This window comes from Orycteropus afer, unplaced genomic scaffold (genome assembly GCF_000298275.1).
Source record: "Orycteropus afer afer isolate SDZICR_OR568_19922 unplaced genomic scaffold, OryAfe1.0 scaffold00282, whole genome shotgun sequence".
NCBI lineage: Eukaryota > Metazoa > Chordata > Mammalia > Tubulidentata > Orycteropodidae > Orycteropus > Orycteropus afer.
The window spans coordinates 1,025,930-1,053,109 of NW_006921869.1; the positions used below are offsets into that span (position 1 = coordinate 1,025,930).

At 43.0% G+C, this 27,180-nt stretch overlaps 1 protein-coding gene across 1 annotated transcript in view; it reads right to left on the bottom strand.

The window, feature by feature from the left end:
• The window catches only part of CUNH3orf20 (chromosome unknown C3orf20 homolog), a 184,924-nt gene that overhangs the window by 23,546 nt on the left and 134,198 nt on the right, over nucleotides 1-27,180 (bottom strand). The window contains exons 11-13 of the mRNA XM_007950598.2: nucleotides 15,114-15,420; nucleotides 12,723-12,830; nucleotides 10,208-10,350 (exon numbers count right to left, since the gene is read on the bottom strand). Coding sequence (XP_007948789.2) covers nucleotides 10,208-10,350; nucleotides 12,723-12,830; nucleotides 15,114-15,420 — 558 coding nt within the window. The remainder of the gene's footprint in view (nucleotides 1-10,207; nucleotides 10,351-12,722; nucleotides 12,831-15,113; nucleotides 15,421-27,180) is intronic.

A 27,180-nucleotide genomic window follows, 5' to 3' on the forward strand; every position in this document is an offset into this window, starting at 1 on the left:
GGACTATTCCTAAAGGTGCACTGTAATGTACCAAACAGTGTTTCTTTGCTATTCATAAGGTTTTCCCTGGCCAATTATTTGAGAAGTGGATGGCCTCTTCCTTCTTCCTAGTCTGTCTCAGTCTATAAGCTGGGCTGTTACCTGCGCACCAGGTTCATCTCGCTGGGTTTTAAACACCAGAGGCTCAGCCTCAAAACTCACGTCTACATTGTCACCAGAGTAGGACAACCGACAGACAAGTTTGTCCTGCTGTTGGAGACCTCTCGTATCACACCCACCTGGGTCCCTGTGGGATGACTGTTCCTCTGTCTGGCTTCCTGGCTTTTAATCCTCTTTCTCCTGCTTTTCTGGCCTGCTTCTTTGGGCATCCCTGTGTTGTCTCTCCTCACCTGTAACCCTGGGGCTGACTGCTCTTCTGTCCGGGTTCAAGGCTTTTATCCCCTTTCTCCTGCTCTTCTGGCCTGCTACTCTGGGCGTCCTTGCATTGTCTCTCCTCACCTGTAACAGAGTGAGGCCTTTAAATACTGCCCCTGCGCAGGTATCAGTGCATAAGATAATAGGGTCTTTTTCATGCATAAATACCTTCCAGGCCACTCTTAATTCTGCCCACTGGCTGTTATGGCCCTCCCCTTGATCTATTTAAATTGTTTCAGTGCTAGCCTGGATGGCTATTGCAGTGCAAATGGCTGGGTTGCCCCGAGCTGAGCCATCTGTGTACCAGGTGTTATTAGGTATGGGCTCATTTACTTCTTTGATATGGCCATTTAGCAGGGGAGTATATTCTGCTGTTTGGGTCATAGTTTCACTTATGTAGGTCTCAGGATCTGATGAAGCACTCAGGGGGCTGGTCTACAGGGTGCTCTGCTGCTGGAGGTAGGCGTGCCATCTCGTGAATGTTCCTACTTGGGCCACCCCCCAACTTTGGCTTGCTAAATTCTTCACACATCCTGCAATAGGGTAATGGGTCTTTACCATTACAGGAGCTTCTTTTGTGATATCTTCAAAATGCTAGAGACTTAAATAGATCACACATAATTGTTCCAATGGCTTATATCTCTGTCCCCCTCCTTTCCATAATTGGGACCAAAATCCTAATGGGACCTGCTTTCCCTGTTGCCTTTGCTACAGTCCCCAGCCAAATACCTTGGGGTAACTAGCAACATCCAGTTCACAAGGGATTCCATGTTCAATATCACCTAAGGGTTTTTTACCTGCTGGACTGCTACTTTAGTTGCCTGAAAGGCTTGTTGTTCTGTCCTGCAATCACAAATAACTCCCTTTTTTGCTAGCTTATAAAGGGGGTGTAGGATTTTGGCTAGGTTAGGGACAAAGGGTCTCTAACACCTCAACATTCCTAGGAATGTTTGCAATTCCTTAACTATAGTAGGCAATGGATAAGCATCTGTTTTATCAGTAACAGCTGCAGGCATGGTTTTAGTCTTACCCGACTAGATAACACCCAAGAATTTGACAGATAACCCAGGGCCTTGAAGCTTGGTAGTGTTTATGGCCCTCCCATCCTCGGCTTTCCAGATGGGCTATCAGTTCTGGAGCAGCATCCTCTAGGAGAGAAAGGTCATTACAGGTTAACATAACATCATCAATATAATGAAATGTGAAAATTCCTTGTGGAGGTTTTTGAAGGTCTTGAGCAACCAGGCCATGGCATATTGTAAGGGAGTGACAATAACCTTGGGTTAGGGTTTGAAATGTCCAGGATTCTCCTTTCCACTGGAAAATGAATTGATTCTGGCACTCAGGAGCTATAGGAACACTGAAAAATGCATTCAAACTCACTGCTATTGAGTTAATCCCGACTCAGAGTGACCCCTCCTTGGGTTTCCGAGGTGCTATCTCTGAGGTATTAGATTGCCCAGTCTTCCTTCCTAGGAGTGGCTGGGGGGTTTTAACCTCTAACCTTCTGGTTAGCAGTCAAATGCCTAGGCACTACCCCACCAGAGCTCCCAAAACACACGTTAGCTAGGTCTAATACAAAATGGTAAGTACTAAGGTGTTCACTAATGTTGTTGTTGTGTGCCGTCCAGTCGGACCCGACTCATAGCGACCCCACCTGGGGTCTCCAAGGCAGTATCACTACAGAAGTAGATTGCCCCATCTTCCTTCCTAGAAGTGGCTATGGAGTTTTAACCACTAACCTCTGGTTAGCAGTCAAATGCCTAGGCACTATACCACCAGAGCTCCCAAAAAACACGTTAGCTAGGTCTAATACAAAATGGTAAGTACTAAGGTGTTCACTAATGTTGTTGTTGTTGTGTGCTGTCCTGTCGGATCTAACTCATAGCAACCCCACCTTGGGTCTCCGAGGCAGTATCACTATGGAAGTAGATTGCCCCATCTTCCTTCCGAGAGTGACTGGTGGGTTTGAACCACCAGCCTTCTGGTTAGCAGTCAAGTGCTACCAGAGCTCCTTGGTGTTCACTAATAGTATTTAACAATCAGGCTATGTTAGGGAAGGTTGACCTAAAGCTGTTTTTGAGTTACTGGCAGAAGCCCTTTCTGTCCAGTGGAATTCCTTGGCTCTTTCTCTACCCTAGGGGCTTTTCAGTAGCTCTTAACATTCTTTCGCCTTAGCCTAGCACTTTCCCCCATGCAAACTGCAGCTTTTGTGGTTTCTGAGATGGGGTACCCAACCGCCAATTGGAGGAAGGACAAAAAAAGACCGTAATACTGGCTGGGGGCAGACTACCAGAGGGCATTGCACATGCCATCCATAAATATTTCATTATAAGGACCCAGAAATTCAGATGTATATATAGCATGCTTTGCTCCTAATTCCCAGATGAGTCCCTGCAGCTCTTCAAGAGTATTCCATCAAGGAGAGGTGCAGGGGATATCTCCCTCCGTGGGCCACGCTGCTCAGCAGGCTAAAATAATCCAGTTCATGAGCGGAGCATTTCCTGCTTCATTCTGAAACATATATAGCCTTTGCCTTAAGACAAAATGGGAAGTAACCAAGGCTATTTTAGATAATAACCATCCTAACACGATCACACCATCGGCCCCTGTATCCGACAGCCTTAATACCCAGGCAGGTACAGATTCTCCTTTCTGTCTGTGCTGGACAACTATATCAAGGAGTTCCCTGGTGATGCAGTCTTTTATTGTGATGTGTTCCTGTTCCTCAGGATGGGTGGTCAGACACTACCTGGGATGTGGAGCTGATTGTTCATTACTTTAGTGGCAATTAATTGCTGGGCTTGTAGGTGTTCAGTTGTGCTAATGCTGTCATTCCAGGCCTCACTTTCCTCCTGCGAGTCAGAGGAGTCAAGAGGGTGCCATTTCTTAGGGTCCCAATCAGCCGTAGCTATAACTGCTTAAATTTGTTGGTCCAGTAGGCCACACTCGGTCAATTTTGCTACATGACACACTAATATTTCTATAATTTGGTCAGATGCTTGTAGCTTGGTAAATAGCTTCTTTTGCATCAGATTGAGCCGTTCTTATGTCCCTTTCCAACCTTAGCTCTTCCTTAACTGTCTGCAGCTTATCCCTTAATTTCTGATATTCACTCTCCACTGTCTGCTCGACTTCTGAGGCAGCATGGACTGCATATAGCAGAGTCCATGCTACTGCTGCAACAAGCTCTTAGTATTCTCTTTTCACTTTCTCTAGTCCAGCACTCTGCAATACCTCTAATAGTCCCTGTGGCATTTTCAGGGCATCCCCAAGCACACACACAAATTCCCAGACAGCTAATAGCCTGGCAATGGCTCCATACATACTTACATCTAGCCAGTCTGAAATTTCACCAGTTACTCTACTCATGTTCATTGTTACCCTATGGGTAAGCTCTCTAGTTTCTCCTGGCTAGGCTCTGTAGCTGTCATGGGAATTTCCTAGGAAGTGTGAAGCTCCTCCATGAATAGGTTTGGACAAACCAAAGAATTTACCTGGAGGAATATCTAATGACATGAGCATTTTAATTAGAATAAGAGAAATGGGGATCAGGTGAGAAAGGATTTACAAGGCAAAAGATGAGAGAAAAGTAGGCTTACAAATGTTCCTAACAATTCAGTCTCCAGTGGTAGCCAGCTGGGATGAATCCAAGATGTCCAATAAACTCACTGATCTTTTGGGGGAATATTTATACCTGAGTCTGAGGAATTGGGGACAGGGTCTACATGACTGAGATTGGAAGGAAGGACCAGTTTCAGACTCAGTGGTGCCTGGCCACTTGGGAGGGGGTCCAGGGCAGTGCTTTAAGGGACCACCTGTGTTTGCTTTGATAAAATGCTGCTGGTTAGGAAGCTTAATTGCCTGAAGCTATTCTAAGGATGAGTTAATACCTGATGGGGTAGGTGGTTAATACATGACAGGGAGGGAGAAGGAAAATGACTTATAGCTTCTTATAAGTGTGGCTAAATGAGATGGGGTCTGAGACCCATTTTGGGGGGTTGCAGTTACTGACCATATAGGCCCCAAAGCAGATTAATGTTCACAAAGTCCAGGAGGTACAGCAAGGCCCCAAGGAGAATTCCTCTGCTTCCCTGGAAAGGGGGTATTAGGCCTATTACTAACACGCTGACACTGACCCAGATGACCGAGAACACTTGCATTATCAACTTCACTTTTATGAGCCAGAGCACCCCTGATACATGGCGTAAACTCCAGAAAGTAGAAGGGGACTGGGCATGAACACTTCTCAACTCGTGGAGATTGCTTTTAAGGTTTATAATAACCAAGACCGAGCAGGAGAAACAGAAGCAAAGAGAGATGAAGCAACGGGCTTCCCTGCTGGCTGCTGTATTAGGAAGCCCACGATGAGTCAACCCAACTGGGTAAAGCCCCTTGGGCCCACAATGAACTGAGGGGGAATAAATCAAGCTCTGTCCCTTAAGGAGGCTAGCCAAAAAAGATGGAGCCTCAGCAGTGGGCTTGCTGCAAGAAGGACTGGTATTGGAAGAGGGAGAGCCCAGAGCAGCCCATTCAAACAGGACCAGAAAGGGCCTAGACAGATGACAGTGATTGAGAGTGATGGGGCCCAGGGCTTCATTGCAGACTGGATAAAACTTTTCACCCACAAGGAGCCCCAGGTAGCTTAACAATGAGAAAACAACCTCTTGAGTTTTGAGTGGATATGGGAGCAACATAATGCCCCTCTGTTTCACAAAACAATCAACGTTGCCAGAGTGTTGGAAGACTGCATGTAAAACTTTTTTCAACTTCTTGAGTGCCTGTTGGAGAGTATGGTTTTGTTTGTTTGTTTGTTTGTTTTGTTTTTGTGATTTCGGTGAAGATTTACAGAGCAAATTCACTTTCCATACAGCAGTTCACATACACTTTGTCACATGACATTGACCACAGTTTACCACAATGCAACAGCTCCCCTCCCACTTCCTCCCCACAGTTACCTCTTCCCAGTGTCTCTCCCTCCATGGATTCCTGCCCCCTAAGCTGTCTCCCTGAACATAAGCAGCCATTCTTTCTCCCATGATGGTTCTCTCCAAGGAGTGTATCTACTTGAGGTAACTGTTGAACTCATATGCCTGTATTTTGTTTGTCTGGAAACCAAAGGTAAGGGTTCAATGCCAGATCTGAAGGACAGCTAGGGGCCATAGTCTCAGTGGTTCCACGAGGCTCTATTGGACCAGCAAACCATGTCCCCCCCACCTTTTTTTTTTTCCAAATGATTTTGAGTTTTGTTCCACATTGTTCTCCCTCTCTATCAAGGATCTCCTACATATATCCCCTTCCAAGTGGATGACAGTGGTAGATGGGCACAATCTAGTTCTGGTCTCATAGTCATATAGGCTGCAGATTGGATGGTGTACCAGTCGCTAGGACTAATTTTTTCCATGAATTTTGGTTTTCTTCATTCTTCTTTGCTCTGGACGAGGAGAGACCCATCGTTGCATCTAGATGGCAGCTTGCTAGCTTTTAAGATCCCAGTCGCTACTCGCCAAAGTAGGAGGTGGAACAATGTTTTGTATAGTATGTTATGCAACTTGAGCTTGATGTCCCCTATGACTATGGTGCCAAGCCTGCAGGTTCAACTACTCGGTCCCTCTGAGTATCTGGCTGTGACCAAGCAGTGACCACAACCTTGCCCTTGTCAGCTCTACTACACACCTAGGAATTTTGATCATTCACATAAACTTATAGGACCATTGTCTGACAACCCTATATATGTACTTTGATACACTCTGCATTTCATAGACATACCTAATCCTTCAGCCTGTCCACCCATCTATCCACCCATATACCTATGTTTGCCTTCATTGACAATGCAGTACTATATGTGCAAAAGGGTTCATCTTTGTTGTATGTACATCCCATGTACCTCTCTATGTCTGTCTCATCCTCAATGCTGCCATATTGGTCACTCACATTTGTTACATTGCCCTTCTATTCACCCAAATCAATACTTATCTCTATCTATCTAACAGTGTTCCCTCCCTTCCCCTCCCACTCCTGGTAACCAACAAAGAAAATTTCCTTCTATAGATAAAAGTTTCCTTAACTTTTACAATAATGGACTAATACAATATTTGTCCTTCTGTGATTGACTTAATTCACTCAGCATAATATCCTCCAAGTTCATCCATGTTATGTGGTGTTTTGCAGATTCTACATTATTCTTTAATATTGCATAGTATTTCATTGTGTGTATGTACCATAGTTTGGTTATCCATTCCTCAGTTGATGGACATCTAGGTTGTTTCCATCTTTTGCCTATTGTAAATAGTGCTGCGATGAACATGGGTGTGCATATATCTGTTCTTGTCATGGCTCTCACTTCTTTAGGGTATATACCTAGTAATGGAATGGCTGGGTCAAATGGTATTTCTAATTCCAACTTTTGAAGGAATCACCATACTGCTTTCCACAATGGTTGTACCATTTTACAGTCCCACTAGCAGTGTATGAGAGTCCCAATCTCTCCACAGCCTCGCCAGCATTTGTAATTTTCTCTCTTGTTGAACTTTGCTACTAGTGTTGGAGCAAGATGGTATCTCATTGTTGTTTTGATTTGCATCTCTCTAATAGCTAATGATCGTGAGCATTTCTTCATATGTTTGTGGGCAGCCTGAATATCCTACTTGGTCTAGTGTCTATTCATGTCTTCTGCCCATTTTTTAATTGGATTGTTTGTGGTTTTGTTATTGAGGTGTTGGAGTTTTCTATAAATTCTAGAGATAAGTCCCTTGTCAGATATGTCATTATCAAATATTTTTTCCTAATTTGTATGTTCTCTTTTGACTCTTTTGGAGAAGCCTTTGGAAGCACATAAAAATTTAATTTTTAGAAGGTCCCAATCATCTTGTTTCTCTTCTGCTGTTTGTGCATTTTGAGTTATGCTTCATACTCTGTTTATGCCATAGTCTATATTACAGCTCCTAAATTTGCCCCTAGATTTTCCTTGAGGAACTGTATTGTTTTAGGTTTCACATTTAAGTCTTTCATCCATCTGGAGTTTGTTTTTGTGTATAGTGTGAGCTACCAATATTATTTCCTTTTTCTGCAAATGGACTTCCAGTTTTGCCCACACCATTTATTAAATAAATATTCTCTTCCCCATTTAATGGATTTTGGGCCTTAGTCAAAGATCAACTGACTATAGGTCCATGGATCTATTTCTGAGTTCTCAATTGTGTTCCATTGGTCTATGTATCTGTCATTAAACCAATACCAGGCAGTTTTGACTACTGTGGCTGTATACTAGGTTTTGAGATCTGGCCATGTGAGACCTCTTACTTTGTTCTTCTTCTTCAATAGTGCTTTGCTTATCCGAGGTCTCTTTCTTTTCCATATAAAGTTAGTGTTTGGTTTCTCCATATCCCTAAAGAATGTTGATTGGATCAGGATTGGGATTGCATGGAATGTATAGATTGCTTTGGGTAGAATTCACATTTTCACAATGTTCAATCTTCCTATCCATGAGCATGGGACTTTCTTCCATTTATGTAGATCTCTTATGGTTTCTTGAAGTAGTTTTTGATAGTTTTTTGTAGAGGTTTTTTGTGTCCCTGGTAAGATTTATTCCCAAGTTGTTTTTTTTTTTTTTTTTTTTTGGTAGCTATTGTAAATCGTATTTATTTCCTTATTTCCTTTTCAGCCATCTCTTTGCTGATGTAAAGGAAACCAACTGAGTTTTGTATGTTGATCTTGTATCCTGCCACGGTGCTAAATCTTGCAATTAGTCTCCAGTAGAGACTTTTGCTGAGTCTCTTGGGTTTTCTAGGTGTAGGATCATATCATCAGCAGATAGGGATAGTTTGACTTTTTCCTTACCATCTGGATACCTTTGATTTCCCTTTCTTGCCTTATTGCCCTGGCTAAGTTCTCTCAGAACACTTGGATGTAAGAAATTAGGAGACTAGAATTTATTTTAGTAATAATAATAATAGCACTAACAACCATAATTAGTAAACTCTCAATGAATGTTAGTGAGGTGCCAGCACTTTATATGAATTGACTCAAGTAATCCTTACAGCTCAACACAGTGAAAACTCTTCTTGTTCTCACTTTACACATAAAGAGGCTGAGGCCCACAGAGGGTAAGTGGCTTGCCCAAGTTATAGCTATTCAAGATATCCAGGCTCGTTTTTATTACCCCCTTGCCTATCATAGTCATTGTCGCCCTTTTCTATTTTACTTATTACCTTGTTCTTGAGGACAGTGGAAGTTAAGTAAGAGCTGTACCTTTCTGTGTTGTTGTAACTTCTCTCAGCACACCCAATTCCCCATCTATCACATCTCCAAGCAGCAAACTTTGCTTCTTCCTGTCCTCTCTCTGAATGTTGCTGAAAGAGCTGTTGCCTGTTGTCTTTGCATTTTCCAGCTGCTTCAGCTCATCTGTAGTTTTGACCTTCCTGATGGGTCCTTTCCATCTTTTCTCTCCATCTGTGCTGATAACCTCCTTCTGTCTTTGGTGCTTCTCTTACTTAAACCTGAGCAGTCTCAGTTCCTCATCTTACTTTCTCCTAGACTGTTGATAAACTCAAGTGTCTCCAAACTCTTCCCTCTTTGAGACTTAGGCCCTTGTATCTCAGTGGTTTTTTTTTTTTTTTTTTTGTCTTTGTACCTTTAGCATCTGCCCTTCCTGACATTGTAGGTTCTATGAGGTGCTTCACAATTTTGGGGTCATTTGGTTTGACCTCCATGGTTCCTAAGAGGTGAGCACCCCCTAACCTCATTAAGTCAGGTAGACATTTGGACAAGGCCCACACTCAGCTCACTGGCATCTGGATGCCCAGAAGACCAAGGGGCTTGTGTGGGAGTAGGGGGCTGCCTGGACTCAGTGCGGAGGGGGTGTAACCATAGACAAGCACATGTTTTCATGCAAATAGTGCTTTTTACACATTTGTTTGCTGATTTACTGTTTACAAAGCATTTCAACAAACACAATATCATAAGATGCTCACAATGACCCTGAGAGATAGACTTGATCAGCCTCATTTTAAGGATGAGGAAACTGAGGATTAGGGAGGCAGACTGATGAGACCAAGGTCACACAGCTAGTAGAATGGAGGAGGATTCTATGTCTTATGACCCCTCATTTTCACTGTGCCACACTGCCTGGTGCCAGGCATATTAGAATCTGATCATGGGCTCCTGATATAAATTTTATAAATTTTATAAATTCTAGGCTCCTTGCCTGGACAAGACTGTATGCTTCTTGAGCCAAGAGACCTACTTGTGACCACCTCAGCCAAGCTGGGCCAGGAGGTGCTCAATACGTTGGCAGCACTTGTTTGAAAAGCCTGACATCAGAGGCAGACTACAGTCAGTACCTGACCTCCTCGTACTAGGGCTACAATCACTCCTTGAGTGTGAGCATAACCTATCTGGTCCTGCTGGTGCACATAGTAGATACAGAACTGAATTGCACACTGAACCAGGGTGGGAAGGGGTGGGGCAGAAGTCAGGGGCTAACGAGGGCCCTTGAACAAAGTATTAATTCTACAATAGAAACAAGCACTATGCAAACAATCCTGTGTCCCTCTTTCCCCAAGTTTTTGTCCCAGACAAACCAACACGGCCTTGTTTGCCCACCCACAAAATCCTCTTGCCTCTAGCTTTTACCGTGTGTACTGCAACCAAGACTGTTCTGTGCCATCTCTGGCTCCCCCCACCTCACTCCTCTTTGGCTCCTCTGACCTTCCCTTTTCCCCTCCCACAAACTAAGTCTTCTCTCCATCCCTCTCTATACTCATCCCTCATCCCCACATATTTCCCCTTTTACCTAAATTTATAGTTATCTGGCAGGAAGTAGCCCATCTCGCAATCATGTCGAGCCCGGAAGATCTGTTTCAGCAGGTTCTGCTTGCTGAAGCCATATCCATTCAAAACACAACCCCCAAAAAGGAGCTTCCCTCCAGCAAACATCTGTTGACAGACAGGAAGGAAACAGAGGGAGATGCCCTCAGCACATCAGCATGAAGTAATAAGGTAGGTAAGTTTGAAGCTTAGAGGACAGGGCTGCAGCAGGCCTTGCAGAGCTTGGACCAGAATTTAGGTCTTTGGTGGTCCAGGAAGGGGTGCTGCCCACCTGAGTGGTCCAGTGGGGTGTGGCTGAGCCCAGCCCCTGGCCAGGCTTCCAAGTCAAAGCACAGCCTCACCCTCCCAACCTTAGCCCCCTGATGGGCACTTCACCCACCCTCCTAGCTCACTGGGACCTGAAGGATGTCTCCCTGTTCAGAGACCCCACCCTGCTGCCTATAGCTGTCTAGCACACTCTGCTTCTCACCCCACATATCTCTGTGCACACCCAGCTCTCCCCAGGATAGGGCAGGCATCTCATCCTGCTCCTCTCTGTAACCCCATCTTCCTACATGTCAGTCTCCAAAAGTCAGAGACCTGTCCAAAGATTTATTTATGGACAAGGATACTCATCATGGCACTATTTGTTATAGAAAAAAAAAACAAAAAACCTGGAAATAACCTAAATGTCCAACAAAGGGAATAGAGATATTAATGCAGTCATTAAAACTCAGGTGTTACAAATGATTTAAAGACCTGAAGAAATGTTCATGATATCATTTTACTTAACAAAGCAGGATCCCAAACTATACATGAAGAAAATAACTGCAAGGCCAGACACCAGTATGTGTGCAGTGGCCCTGTGCCTATACTCTCTGTAATATAATGATTATTATTATTTTTTTAATTGTGATTTGAGTGAAAATTTACAGAGCAAATTCACTTTTCATACAGCAGTTCACATACACTTTGTTTCATGACATTGACCACAATTTACCACAATGCAACAGCTCCCCTCCCACTTCCTCCCGATAATTACCTCTTCTCTGTGTCCATCCCTTCATTCATTCCTGCCCCCTGAGCTGTCTCCTGGTGCATAAGCAGCTCTTCTTTCTCACATGATTGTTCTCTCCAAGGAGTGTATCTACCTCACGTAAATGTTTGGCTGGAAGCCATAGGTGTGGGTTCAATTCCAGACCTGAATGGCAGCTCGGGGCCATAGTCTCAGTGGTTCCACCAGGATCTATCAGACCAGCAAACCTGGTCCCCCTCTTTTTTTTCCTCCAAATGATTTTGAGTTTTGTTCCACATTGTTCTCCCTCTCAATCCAAGATCTCCTACATAGATCCACTTGCAAGTGGTTGACACTGTTAGCCAGGCATCATCTAGTTCTTCTGGTCTCATAGCCATATAGGCTGCAGATCAGATGGTGTACCAGTTGCTAGGACTGATTGTTTCCATGAATTTTTGGTTTTCTTCATTCTTCTTTGCTCTGGATGAGGAGAGACCCATTGTTGCATCTAGATGGCAGGTTGCAAGCTTTTAAGATCCCAGTTGCTACACACCAAAGTAGGAGGTAGAACAATGTTTTGTGTAGCATGTTATGCCAATTGAGCTTGATGTCCCCTGCGACTATGGTCCCATGCCCGAAGGTTCCACTACTCGGTCCCTCTAGGTAGCTGGCTGTGATCAACCAGTGACTACAACCTTGCCCCTTGTCAACTCTACTATGCACCTGGGAATTCAGATCATACACATAAACTTATAGGACCATTGTCTGCCAACCCTATACATGTTCTTGGGTACACTCCCCGCTTCATTGACATATCTACTAGTTCAGCCTGTCCACCCATCTGTCCACCCATCTATCCACCTGTATTAATGATTATTTTCTAAATTATATTTTCCAAATTTTCACTAGTGGACATGTTTTTTTTTTTTTTTTAGCAATACAGTTTTTAATGTAACCAAACCAAACCAGTTGTGTTGAGTTAATTCTGACTCATGGCGATCCCACGTGTACAGAGTAGAACTGCTCCATAGAATTTTCAAGGCTGTGACTTTTCTGAAGCAAATTGCCAAGCCTGTCTTCCAAGGAGCCTCTGGGTGGGTTCGAACAGCCAACCTTCAGTTAGTAGTTGAGTGCTTAACTGTTTGTACCACCTAGGGCCTCCTGTTTTTAGTATAAAGGTTATTTATAAATATAATGAAAAGAAATTGATTATCTGAATTAAGCACTGGAATTGACTCAATGGCAGTAGGGTTTTTTGTTTGTTTGGTCCCTTCATTGTCCTGGGATGGGGAACACATTGAGTAGGGCTGAGGGATGGGGAGGGGAGGCTGTGCTCCAGCCCCATCTCCCTGTGCTGGGTGACCCCAAATAAGTCCCTCCTCTCTCTAACATCTGCATGGGTGGGAAGCAGATCCCAAAGCCCACCCTCCCACATTGTCCCTATATTTCTCATTCCTCCCACATCTGTGACTGGGCTCCTGCTTACCAGAACCATGCCCTGTATCACTGCATACTTCTTCACCATCAGGGGCGGGTTGTTCTGCAGAGGGCTGTCTGGGTCGTACCGCAGCAGGCGATAGGGGTCACGCTGGCACTGCCAAGACAGAAATGTCCAGGGTTGCTCACTCCATGCCAAGAAGTTGTTGGTGTTGTTATTTGCCATTGAGTGGATTCCTGAGTCAAGAAGACTCACTTGGATTCTGGGATTGCTGTCCAGGCCTGTGCCTGTCTGAGTCCTGGAGCCCTGTTCAACACTACCTCCCAACTCCTGCCAAGGCTATTCCACTCCCGTATGCACTGTTCCATGGTGAGCTGACTGTCCCCAGAGGCAATGGGTGCACTGAGGGCTCTCCACTGGGGAAGGTCAACAACTCCCCACCATCTTTTGGGGTACACAGAACACACAACAGCTCCCTCTGCCCTGGGATAAACCTTTGGGGGATTTAAAGCTGAAACACATGCTTCTGGTATACCCATTTCCAGGCTGAGACATCTGTTTCTCACAGGACCGGGGATTCTTCCTCCTGCGACCCCAAGCTAGCTACCACTCTAGATACCTGCAGGTCTTTGAATCTAGTACAAGGCTGGAACTGTACCCATTTAGACTGTACCTCAATTTAGACTAAAGTTGGTCTCTTTCACCTCCTCCATTCTGGACACTACAGATCCATTAATGCAGCCAAAGTGATGTTTTTCAGTTTTAATCTGCCTTTTATTTCCAGGTGCCTCCAGCCACCTTGCTGAGTCACACTGACCTTTCAATTAAAAATGGTATGCCCAGATGGCTCCCAGTGCTCAGATTTTCAAGGTAAGAGAATGTCAGGGAGCATTTCTGCCCTTGTGATAGATAGGCCACGAGTCATGGTGAGACCAGCCACCACCTCCAGCCTTTGCACCCCTCACTTCCATTGCCCAGACCTTCATCTGCTCCATTCCCATTCAAGCTGTTCATAGTGGGGCTGGAGCACCCAGAAATTTCTGTTGCTTAGGGACAATTATGAATAAATAGCTAAGAGCCCCAGGGTAAACTAAAGTCAACTCTAAGTCCCATGTGGGGAGGATTAGATCTGTTTCGTACACTGATGGACATAGAGCATGCATGAAACAAATATTCATGGAATTTAATGAAATCAGAAGTTGACTTCAGAAAACAAATGTGGCTTTGATGTATGAGACTAGTGAAAGGGCTTGTGACTGGCTTATTCTGACTTAGAATAAAAGAGTGAGTGGTCCCAAGTCCTCAGTTCCTGGCAATGGCTGGGGTACAAGCTGAGGGAGCAGTAGGGCTCAGGGAGGCTGTGCTCACAGGAGGAGGAGCTGGAGCAATGTCCACCCAGACATCACTCACTAAGATATATGAAAATTCAGCACTCGGTCCTCTGTGGAGAAGACCTTGCAGCAGAAGGGGAAATAAGGTTAACATATTGGAGTCTCCCAGGGCAAGGAGGACTTAAAGATGTCACCACATGGACACAAAGCTTATATGTCCACATGCGTCCTCTGGCTTAGTCTGGGGACATGGCCACTGTTGATTTGTGGTAACATTGTCAATGACTCCAGACTTTGAGGATGAAGACTGGAGACTTAGGGATGACTGTGCTGGGGTACAATGGCAGGTTAGGGCTACGTGTATGCTGTGAAGCCCTTGGGCCCCTTGACTCCCTTGAGACTTCACCATAAGGAGCTAAAGCTCAAGAAGCTCTTTTGCATAGAAGAAGAAAGGGCCCCTGCCTCTGCCAGAAACACTCAGCCAATTGCCAAACCTCATCCTCCTGGGGGACTCACCAGCCCTCTGAGAAGTAGCAAGTACACCTTTCCCAGCTTCTGCAGTGCCTGCATCTACCCTCCGTGCATGGACCTCATCAGGGCTTTTAGACCTTGTCCCCACCTTGCTGGTAGCTCCTGCAGGCACAGTGTGTATTAGTTAGCCATGGGGCCCAGGGCTTACTTGGTCCAGCTCATAGTGGGTACTCGGGACTGTCTGCAATCAGACTGTGCCTGGAAGGTGGTAGGGAACACAGTCTGTGCTGTAAATAGTCACAGAAATAAGTCATCACAACTGTGGTATGTGCTCCAGAGGAAAAGGGCAGTGAGTGCCCTGTGTCTTAGCATCAGAAAAGGCATCCACCTTGATGTGGTGACTCATCCTGGGATGGAAGTGGGAGAGGGAGAGGGAGATGGAGATAGAGAGGAGGGACAGATTGTTCTGACAGGAGCAAGAGTGTGAGCAAAGGCTGAGGAGAAAAGGGGCTGAAAGATGGCTAAATGGGTATCTTCTCCCCAAGATGCCAAACCACTCCTGGGCCCACGAGACCTTTCCCCGGGCTCTCTCCCCAGCCTGAGTCCCACTACAGCCTCCCCGGTGGCCTTCACCAACCTGGATGCAGGGTGAAGCACGGCCTTGCTGCTGGTGACTGTAGAGGGTGTCCAGGAGCCACTGAAGCTGGGCTGTTCTGGCTGGGTTTTGGACTGAGATGATCCCGAACACAAGCACCTGGCTGGGGTCACGGGGTGCTGACAAAAAGCGCTCCAGCTCCACGTCAGACACCAGGGGTGCCTTCACGATGCATTTGCAGCCTGCTCGGATGTCCTCCTTACGGATGAGCTTCCGCAGCATCAGAGGGCAGTTGTAGGGTGAGGCTGCCCAGGAGGTGGGGCTGCGCACCAGCTCCTGGGCCTTGGCCCTGCAAGGAGAGCACAGGGCTAGCACTCAGCAGACAGGCTCTGGCCTACCTTAATCACCCCTGACCAGGATGGAGGAAGGCCCCCTGAGGAATCTGGCTACAAGCAGGCCCTCAGCTGGCTTCCCCACCAATGTGCAGTGCTGCTGGCTAAAGATAGATGCCCTGACTGCTCTGGTCCTCGGTGTCCTCAGGTACAAGGTGGGAATAAGAAACTATTCGTTTATCCATTCATTTATTCAAGCAAAATATCAGAGTCATCCTTCCCTCCTCTTTCTCTTGCACTCACATCCTGTCCAAGCTGTCAGCAAGCCTGTCTGTTCTACCTGCAGGGCAGAGCCAGAATCCTATGACTTGTCCTGCCCTCCACTCTTACCAACAGACTCTAGGTCTCCACCTTGTCTTTCCAGGATGCCTGCTGTTACCTCCTAAGGGGTCATCTGTTTCCTTCCCTGTTCTCACTTTAGTCTAATCTCTACTCAACATTCAGAGGGATTCTGTTAAACCTGAGCCAGGTCACATCACTCCTTTCCTGGAAACTCACTAGTTGTTTTTCCTCTTTTGCAGAATAAAAGCCCAAGTGCCTATAATACCCTTTGAAGATGGTTATGATCTCCTCATACCCCTGACCGCTCTTGTTCGCCTCTGGCCATTCTTACCTTTGTCCAGCATGTTCCTGCCTTGTTGGCCTTTTTGCTTATTGGCCAACCTCAAGGCCCTTGCTTCTGCTGTTTTCTCTGTTTGGTGTGCTCTCCTTCAGACAGCCACACAACTCACTCTCCCTTCTCCTTTGAGCCTTTATTCCGATGACACTTTCTTAGCAAGATCTGCTCTGATCACCACGTTTGGAACTGCATCCTTCTACCTTTCTACACTCTCTCCCTTTCCCTGCTTTCTTTTCTCCAGAGTATTGCTCACTATCACACACCATCCAGTTCTTTATTTTGATGATTGTACTTCTTTCCACTAGAACCTAAGTTCTGTGAATTTGTGGATTTAAAGTATTTTGCTTAATAGAGTGTACTTGTTGTTGTTGTTGTTAGGTGCCATCAAGTAGTCTCTGACTCAGAGCGACCCTCTGCACAGCAGAATGAAACACTGCCTAATCCTTTGCCAGCTTCATGATCCTTGCTATACCTGAGCCCATAGTTGCAGCCACTGTGTCAATCCATCTTGTTGAGGGCCTTCCCCTTCTTCGTGGACCCTCCATTTTACCAAGCATGATATCCTTCTCCAGGGAATGGTTCCTTCTGAGGACATGACCAAAGTAGGTGAGACAAATTCTGACCACTGTTGCTCCAAGGAACATTCTGGCTGCATTTCCCCCAGGACAGATTTGTTAGTCCTTTTAGTAGACTGTGATACTCTTAGCATTCTTCAACACCACAACCCCAAAGCAAATCTTCTTCGGTCTTCCTTATTCATTGTCCAGTTCTCACATGCATAAGAGGTGATTGAAAATACCATGGCTTGGGTTAGGCACACCTTAGTCTTCAAGGAGACATCTTTGCTCTTCTTCACCTGAAAGAAATCTTTTGCAGCAGATTTATCCAATGCAATGTGTCATCTGATGTCTTAACTGCTGCTTCCTTTGGTGTTGATTGTAGAACCAAGTAATATGAAATCCTCGACAACTTCAATCTTTTCTCCATCCACCATGAAGCCATTTATTGGATCAGTTGTGAGAATTTTAGTTTTCTTTATATTGAGGTGTAATCCATACTGCAGACTGTGTTCTTCAATCTTCATCAGTAAGTGCTTCAAGTCATCCTCATTTTCAACAAGCAAAGTTGTGTCATCTGAGTATTGCAGATTGTTAATTAATCTTCATCCAGTCCTGATGCCACATTCTTCTTCATATAATCCAGCTTCTCAGATTATTTGCTCAGCATATAGATTGAATAAGAACGGTAAAAGGATACAACCTTGACACACTACCTTCTTGATTTTGAACCATGCAGTCTCCCCTTGATCTGTTCGAATGACAGCCTCCTGATCTAGGTACAGGTTTCTCATGAGTACAATCTAGTGTTCTGGAATTCCCATTCTTCTCAATGTTATCCATAATTTGTTATGATCCACACAATCAAATGCTTTTGGATAGTCAATAAAACATAAGTAAACACCTTTCTGGTATTCTTTGCTTTCAGGTAAGATCCATCTGACATCAGCAATGATATCCCTCATTCCATGTCCTCTTCTGAATCCAGCTTGCAGTTCTAGAAGTTCTCTGTCAATATACTGCTGCAACCATTTTTGAATTCTTTTCACTAAGATTTTACTTGCATGTGATATCAATGATAATTGTTTGATAATTTCCACATTTTGTGGAATCAACTGTCTTTGGAATGGGTACAAATATGGATCTCTTCCAGTCAGTTGACTCGGTAGCTGTTTTCTAAATCTCTTGGCATAACCGAGTGAGTGCTTCCAGCGGGGCATCCGTTTGTTGAAATATCTCAGTGGGTATTCTGTCAATTCCTGGACCATTGTTCTTTGCCAATTCCTTCAGTGAAGCTTCAACTTCTTACTTCAATACCATTGGTTCTTGATCATATGCCATCTCCTGAAATGGATGAACATCAACCAATTCTTTTTGGTGCAGTGACTCTGTGTATTCCTTCCATCTTCTTTTGATGCTTCCTGTCATCATTCAAAATTTTTCCCATAGAATCTTTCAGTATTGCAATTTAATTTTCCATTGCTTAATGTTTTTCCTCAATTCTTTCAGCTTGAGAGATGCTAAGCATGTTCTTCCCTTTGGTTTTCTAACTCCAAGACTTTGCACATTTCATTATAGTAATTGGCTCTGTCTGCTCCAGCTGCTCTTTGAAATCTTCTGTTCAGCTCTTTTCTCTTGTCATTTCTTCCATTTGCTTTAGCTACTCTCCGCTCAAGGGCAAGTTTCAGAGTCTCTTCTGTCATCCATTTTGGCCTTTCCTTCCTTTCTTGTCTTCAATGACTTCTTGCTTTCTTCATGGATGATGTTCTTGATGTCATCCCACAATTTCTCTGGTTTTTGGTCACTGGTATTAAATGCATCAAATCTGTTCTTTAAATGGTCTCTAAATTCAGGAGGGATATTATTAAGGTCATATTTTCACTTTCATGGACTTGTTTTAATTGTCTTCAACTTCAAGTTGGACTTGCATATGAGCAGTTGATGGTCTGTTCCATAATCAGCTCCTGGCCTTGTTTTGGCTGATGATACTGAATTTCTCCACCACTTCTTGCCACAGATGTAGTTGATCTGATTCCTGTGTATTCTATCTGGTGAAGTCCACATGTATAGTCATTGCTTATGTTGTTGAGAAAAGGCATTTCTTTTGGTCTTGCAAAATTCTATCATGTGATCTCCAGTGTTATTTCTATCACTAAGGTCATATTTTCCAACTACTGGTAACTCTTCTTTGTTTCCACCTTTTGCATTCCAGTCACCAGTGATAATCAACACATCTTGATTGCATGTTCAGTCAATTTCAGACTGCAGAAGTTGGTAAAAATCTTCAATTTCCTCATCTTTGGCTTTGGTGGTTGGTATGTAAATTTGAATAATAGTAGTATTTACTGGTCTTCCTTGTAGGCATATGGATATTATCCTATCACTGACAGCACTGTACTTCAGGACAGATCTTGAAAAAGTCTTTGTGATAATGAATGCCACACCATTCCTCTTTAATTTGTCATTCCTGGCATAGTAGATCACATGGTTGTCTGATTCAAAGTGGCCACACCAGTCCATTTCAGCTCACTAATGCCTAGGATATTGATCTTTATGCATTCCATTTCATTTTTTGACAACTTCCAATTTTCCCAGATTCATACTACATACATTCCATGTTCCAGTTATAAACAGATATTTGCATCTGTTTCTAGTCATTTTGAGTTGTGCCACATCAGCCAATGGAGATCCCAAAAGCTTTACTCTGCCCAAGTCATTAAGGTCATTTCTACTCTGAGGAGCCCGCTCTTCCCCAGTCATATTTTGAATGCCTTCTGATCTGATGGGCTTATCTTTCAGCACTATATTGGACAATGTTTCAGGGCTCTTAATAAAGTTTTCCAGTAATATATCAGAAAGTATTTCACTGCTATTCATAAGGTTTTCACTGCCCAATTGTTTGAGAAGTGGATGGCCTCTTCCTTCTTCCAAGTCTTCTTAGCCTGGAAGCTCCGCTGAAACCTGCCCACCATTGGTGGTAACCTTGCTGGCATTTTGCAACAAATTGCAAAAAGGCTATGCCTTTTGGTGGCATAGCCACCAAAGGATGACAAACTGACAGACAAGGTCATCTCCTTTAGCTGTTCTTAACCTCTCTGCACCTGCTAACCTTGGCAACAACCTTAAAATAGAGCCATCCCCAAGCAAAAAGCAGCCTCCAAGCCCTGGGCCTGCCTACCTCAGGCCCCAGCCTTAAAATAGAGCCTCCCCAAAGTGAAAAGCAGCTTAGTACTTAGAGCTTAATAAATAGTAACTCACTGCCGTTGAGTCGGATCTGACTCATAGCAACCCCTCCTTGGGTTTCCGAGGTGGTATCACTATGGAAGTAGATTGCCCAACTTTCCTTCCGAGGAGTGGCTGGTGGGTTTGCACCTTTGCCAGCCTTCCAGTTAGCAGTCAAATGCCTTAGGCACTACATCACCAGAGCTCCCTAGTAAATAGTAGCACTAGGCAAATAGTAGAGAGTCAAACAAATATTTATTGGACACCTATTATATAGCAGACACTATTCTGAATTCTTGGGAGGGTTATGAGGGTTGTTGTATGTAGATGGTGATAAAAACCAAAACCAAACTCATTGCAGTCCAGTCGGATCTGACTCACAGCAACCCCTCCTTTGGTTTCTGAGGCAGTATCGATACGGAAGTTGATTGCCCAGTCTTCCTTCCAAGATGGTGATAAGCACCATTTAAATATAAAGTGCAGCCATGATTTTGGTAGCATAGTGCCTAAGGCACTTGACTGCTAACCAGAAGGCTGGTGGTTCAAACCCACCAGCCACTCCTCGGAAGGAAGATGGGGCAATCTACTTCCGTAGTGATACTGCCTCGGAAACCCAAGGAGGCTTTGCTATGAATCGTGTCCAACTCGATGGCACATAACAACAACAACAATATCTTGCATAGGGTTTGGCATTTTACACCATCCACATCCCTAAAGTTAATCCTAGTCCCAGCCCTAGTCCTAACCTTAACACTAGCCCTACTCCAGCCCTAGTTCTGGTCATAGCCCTAGCCCTAGCCCTAAATATAACCAAAATAAAATCCAACTTCATTTTTGATGAAAACCCTAAGGTTTCAATAGAAGGGAAATTCCCCAATAGAATTCAGGGCATCTATGAAAAGGTAACAGCCAACATTGTATTTAATGGAAAAAGACAGAGCTATCCCCTTGAAATCAGGAACAACACAAATGGGCCCACTCTCACCACTTCTATTCAATATTATATTAGAAGTCCTTGTCAGAGAAAAAAGATAAGAGAAAGAAAAAAAGGTCTCAAGAATGGAAAATAAGAAATAAAATTATCTCTATTTATGGATGATATGATCCTACATACAGAAAATCCCAAAGAGTCTGTAAGAAAACTACAGCTAATAGAGGAATTTAGTAAAGTTGTAGGGCACAAGGTCATCAAATAAAAATCAATGGGTTTCTATATACTAGAAATGAGATATGAAAGAGAAATTAAGGAAACAATTCCATTCACAACAGCATCTAACCGAATAAAATACCTAGGAATAAATTTAGCCACAGATATGAAGGACTTATGCAATGAAAATTATAAAACATTGCTGAAAGAGATTAAAGACAATTTAAATAAGTGAAAAGATGTTTCATATTCATGGCTTGGTAGGTTTTATATTGTTAAGATGTCGGTACTATTCAAAGTGATCTATAGATTCAACACAATGCCAATCAAAATTCCACCAGTCTTCTTTACAGAAATAGAAAATACTAATCCTCAACTTTATATAGATTGGGGAAAGGGCTCAAATAGATAAAGCAATGTTGCAAGAGAAGAACAAAATAGGAGGACTCACACTTCCTGATTTTAAAACACAGTATACAGCTACAGGAATCAAAACAGTGTAGTATTAGTATAGCAATAGACACGTAGACCAATGGAATAGAATGAGAATCCAGAAATAAATCCACACGTCTATGGTTAGCTGATTTTTGACAAGGGTGCTAAGTCCATTCAATGGGAAAAAAGGAGTATCTTCAATGAATGGTGCTGGGAAAATTGGATTTCCACATATAGAAAAATGAAACAGGATCCATGCCTCACACCATACACAAAAACAAATTCAAAATGGATTAAGGACATAAATGTGCAAACTGAAACCATAAAATTCTTAGAAAAATAATCAGGGGCAATGATGTCAGGTGTAGCTTTCAACAATATTATCTAATACCATGACAAAAGCACAAACAGCAAAAGACAAAATAAATAAATGAGACTTCATAAAAATTTAAAAAAAAATTGCTCATTAAAAGACTTTACCAAAAAAGTAAGAAGACAGCTACCAACTGGAAGAATACCTTTGGAAACCATATATCTGACAAGAATGTAATAAGCAATACACACACACACACACACACACATAACTTTTATAACTTAACAACAAAAAGACAAATAACCCAATGATAAAATAGACAAAGGACTTGAACAGACATTTCACCAAAGAGGAGAGTCAAATAGCCACCAAACACATAAAAAGTTAGCCATCAGAAAGACACAAATCAAATCCACAATGAGATACCACTTATCCATAGCTGGTAGGAATGCAAAATGGTGCAGCCATTATGGAAAACAGTGTGGTGTTTCCTAAAAAACTGAGTATAGAACTACCATATGATCCAGCAGGGAGCACTGATGGTGTAGAGCCTAAGGCATTTGACTGCTAACCAGAAGGCTGGTGCTTTAAATCCAGCAGCCACTCCTCGGAAGGAAGGTTAGGCAATCTACTTCCATAGAGATACTGCCTTGGAAACCCAAGGAAGGATCACTATGAGTTGCGATTGACCAAACGGCAGTGAGGTTTTTTTTTTTTTTTTTTAATATGACCCAGCACTTGTACTCCTAAGTATAGACTCAAAAACTCGAAAGCAGCTACTCAAGCAGAGAGTTGTATACCAGTGTTCATCACAGCACTATTCACAATAGCCAAAAGGTAGAAACAGCCTAAATACCCATCAACAGACAAATGGATAACAAAACTATGGTACATACACACAATAGAATACTATCCAACTTTAAAGAATAATGAACAATCTGTAAAACACCTCATAACATGGATGAACTTAGAGGACATTATGCTGAGTGAAATAAGTCTACCACAATAATTAGTCCATTATTGTAAAATGTCAAGGAAAGGTTTACATACAGAAGGAAACTTTCTTTGTTGGTTATCAAGGATGGGAGCGGTGGGGAGGAAAAATTTCTAACTAGGTAAGAGACATATATTGATTTGGGCGAAGGGAAAGGCAATATACCAATATGTAGACAGGCAAGATGATCAGATATGGGTAGGTGAACAAGAATATACCCATGACAATATAGGTTTGGCAGATGATATTTCTATACACATATTTTTATGTGCTGTAAAAATCTCTCTCTCTCTCTCTCTTTCTCTCTAAGAGCAAACAGGGCACAAAGTTATGATAACTTCTTAGCCCCAACCAAACACTTTGAGGGAGTGAGTTGCTGGGCCTGCAGGTTCAGGACCATAGTCATAGGGGGACATCAAGTTCAGTTGGCATAACATAGTACAGAAAAACATTGTTCTACATCCTCTTTTGGTGAGTAGTGATTGAGATCTTAAAAGCTTGCTAATGGCCATCTAAGATACAACTACTGGTCTCTCCTTGTCCAGAGCGAAGAAGAGTGAAGAAAATCAAAGATGCACGGAAACAATTAGTCCAAGGGACTAGTTAGTGGACCATGGGAACCTCAGCCTACACAACCCTGAGACCAGAAGAACTAGATGGTGCCTGGCTCCCACTGCCAACCACTCAGAAAGGGATCAAAGTTGAAGGTCCTAGATATAGTGGGAGAAAAATGTGGAACAAAACTCAAAATCATAATAGAAGGACTGCTTATGCACAGGGAGACAGCTCAGGGGGCAGGAGGCCATGGAGAGATGGACACAGGGAAGAGGTAACTATGGGGAGGAAGTGGGAGAGGAGCTGTTGCATTGTGGTAAACTGTGGTCAATGTTATGAGGCAAAGTATATGTGAACTGCTGTGTGGAAAGTGAATTTGCTTTGTAAATCTTCACCCAAATCATAACTAAAAAAATCATAATAAAGACCAGGCTAACTGGTCTGACAGAGACTGGTGAAACCCCCAAGACTATAGCCCCTAGTCACTCTTCAGGCCTGGAATTGAACTCACTCCCATAGCTTAACCTACAGCTAAACAATAGACAGGCCTATGAAGTGAACAATTACACCAAGGAAGTATACTGCTTAGAACAATTAACCATGAGAAATCAAAAGGGCAGCATTTGCACAGGGAGAAATCTCAGAAGGCAGGAATGCATATGAAAGAATGACACAGGGAAAAGGTAACCACAGAGGAAGTGTTACTTTGTGGGGATTGCAGTCGATGTCATGAAACAAAATGTATATGAACTATTGAATAGAAAATTAATTTGCTCTGTAAACTTTCACCCAAATCACAATAAAAAGTTTTTTAAAAAAGAAAGAAAGATTAGATAGGAAATTTAGGGGGCAATATTTTATGTTAATGAGGAAGGAACAACTCAGAAAAGAAAGATGAGAATGGTTACACAACCCAAAGAACATAATCAACGTCACTAAATGGTACATGTAGAAACTGTTGAGTTGGTATATATTTTACTGTGCATATTCTCAACAACAACAAAGTAAATAATTTTTTTTACAAAGATGGATAAATTCAAACACACAAAATAAAAAACCAAAAACCTCTGCCATGCAAAACCAGCATAGACAAAGACAAATGACAAATTGGGGGATGTATCTGATATTCTTATGTCAGACAAGGGGCTACTTTCCCTACTATGTATAAAATTGGAAATGAAATAGAAAAAGTTAAACCCAAAAATACAGTCAAAGGAAATAAACAAAAAAATTACAGAATAGGACACAAAACTGTTTTTTCAAATTATGAATGATGCTTAATTTCACTTTAAATAAGACATATCTGAATCAAAACTATACTTATTACCTATTGGATTGATAAAAATCCAAAAGGTTTGATAACACATACTATTGACTGAAGTGTAAATTGGTATAACTCTTAGGGAAATTAATTTGGCAACAACTCTTAAAATTATATATTCAGATGACCCTTGATCCAGCAATTCCATATTTTGAGTTTATTTACAGATCACAGATACACATGAGAAATGATGAATATATATGTGTGCATGTTTGGGTGCACGTGCATGTGTGAGTATGGTTACTGCCTGCAGCATTTTTTGTCATCGGAATAAGGGATTGGATAAATAAATCATGTTGTTGTTATGTGCCGTTGAGTCAGACCCGACTCATAGCGACCCCTCCTTGGGTTTCCAAGGCAGTATCACTACGGAAGTAGATTGCCCCATCTTCCTTCCGAAGAGTGGCTGGTGGGTTTGAACCGCCAGCCTTCTAGTTAGCAGTCAAGTGCCTTAGCCACTATGCTACCAGAGCTCCCAAAATCATAGAGCATGAATATAATGAATCAAAAAGAAATAAGTAATTTATGAAACAATCTCTAAGATATATTAAGTGAAAAAAGCAAGATATTGAACAGTGTGTTTAATACGATACTCTTTTAGCAAAAAAGGGGGAGGAAATAAAAGATATTTGCATTTACTCCTATAGACAGGAAAAACTGGTTGGGTTTTACCAGCGAGGCACCAGCAGGTGATTAGAGGAAAGGAGGAGCAAAAGCTTGGATATTTTTTTCCCCAGCCTCCCCACCCTGTGGGGTCACAATGGGCTTGGACCCCTCAGCCACAAGCCAATGTTCCTGTTGGAAACTCCTTCCCCACTGCACTCTCTCCATCCAGCTTCTGGTAACCTTTCCTCCTCTTGCTCTTTTCTGTTCTGCCTATTGAATCCAACCTCTTCAGCTTGGGCTGTGGTGTCCTCATCAGCTTCCCATTTCAACTTGACTTTTCTCTACTCTTTAGTCCTGCTCTCACATTTGGAAGAATGCCCCTGTCCGCTTGCTCTGGCCTATCCAATTCTGGAAGTCTGACACCAAAGTTCCTAAGTGAGCAGCTTCTCCCCACAGTGCTTGTCTAGAGGTGGGCTGCCTTTCCAGACAGGACAGCTGCCTGAGTAGCAGGAACCTACTTCTCCTGCTCCACACTTTGCTGTTCAGCATCCTCTCTAGAACTCTTGGGGCTAGAAAAAGGGTTAGGAACGGGTTCTGTTCACTCTTGCTTAGTGTTCCCTTCTAGAGAAGAAGTACTATCTTCCAGCCTCCCGCCTAAGTCTCTCCCTGTCCTCTTTGCTGCTTTGTTGCCATTGCCTGAGGAAAATCTAGCCAAAGTGTATGGTAAATCACTCTTGATGTAATAGACAAACAGATTTGCTAGTTTTGTGTCTACCTCCTTTCAGTGTTCCTGAGGGTGTCTAGAAACAGATTATCACACTACTCCACTTTTTTATAGAATTTACAGCTTAAACAACACTTTTGCACATCTTATAGTCTTTGCTCTTTACAGAAACCCATAGGGTGAGGAGAGACAGGGCAGGAACTCTCATAGTTTTAGCAAAGGAGCTCTGGAAGTGTAGTGCATAAGGCATTTGACTGCTAACCAGAGGCTGCCAGTTCAAACCCACCAGCCACTCCTCAGAAGGAAAGTTGGGCAATCTACATTGGTAGTGATACCTCCTCAGAAACCCAAGGAGGGGTTGTTATGAATCAGATCCAACTTGAAGGCAGCTTTTAGCAGTCAAATGCCTTAGGCAGTATGCTACCAGAACTCCTATTTTAACAGATGAGGGAACTGAGATTTTGAGAAATTGAGTGAATTAGCTAAGAACATCTGTTACTGAAGAGTACTTAAGAGCTCAATCAATTCCTAAAACCTTCTCAGGGCTTTAGGACTGTGATCTATGAAGTGAGGAGACTGATCTCTGGGCTCAAAGAAGGAAAAGACTCATTGAATAGCCCTGTGACAATTTATAACAATGGCTTTGAATGGGTTTTGAGATCTCTCCACCTGGGTCGAGGTTTCTGTTCACACATGTACCAGTGCAAACTGATAGGTGGGTGTACAATTGCAATTTGAGCTTTTTACTATCACTCACTCTTCCAAAACATACTTTTCTCCCACTCTTCCCCAAGTAATGACTCATCATCATTAAGTTACTTGAGCCAAAAACCTAAGTCATCCATAGTATTTCTCTTTCTCTTTTCCTACATCCATCAGTGAGTCAGTCCTGTTAACTCTACTTGTAAAATTAATTAGAAATCTGCCATTCTTTCCTTCCCACTATCACATCATCAATGAAATGTGGATTACTAATAGTCTAATGACTTTGATTCTACTCTTGTTACCTTACAATCATTTCCCCATAGAGAAATCAGAGATGTTCCACTTTTTTTTTTTTCAGTTTTAAGAATACTTGTTTTATTATAGTTTTTGAACAATAACGTGATCTACATGGTTGGGAATGACAGGCATAGGTTCTATGATTTGAGTTAACAATGTGCGGTTTACTCCCATTCAGGTACTGTCAAAACAGTAGAACTTTGCAATTTCTTTTTTTTTTTT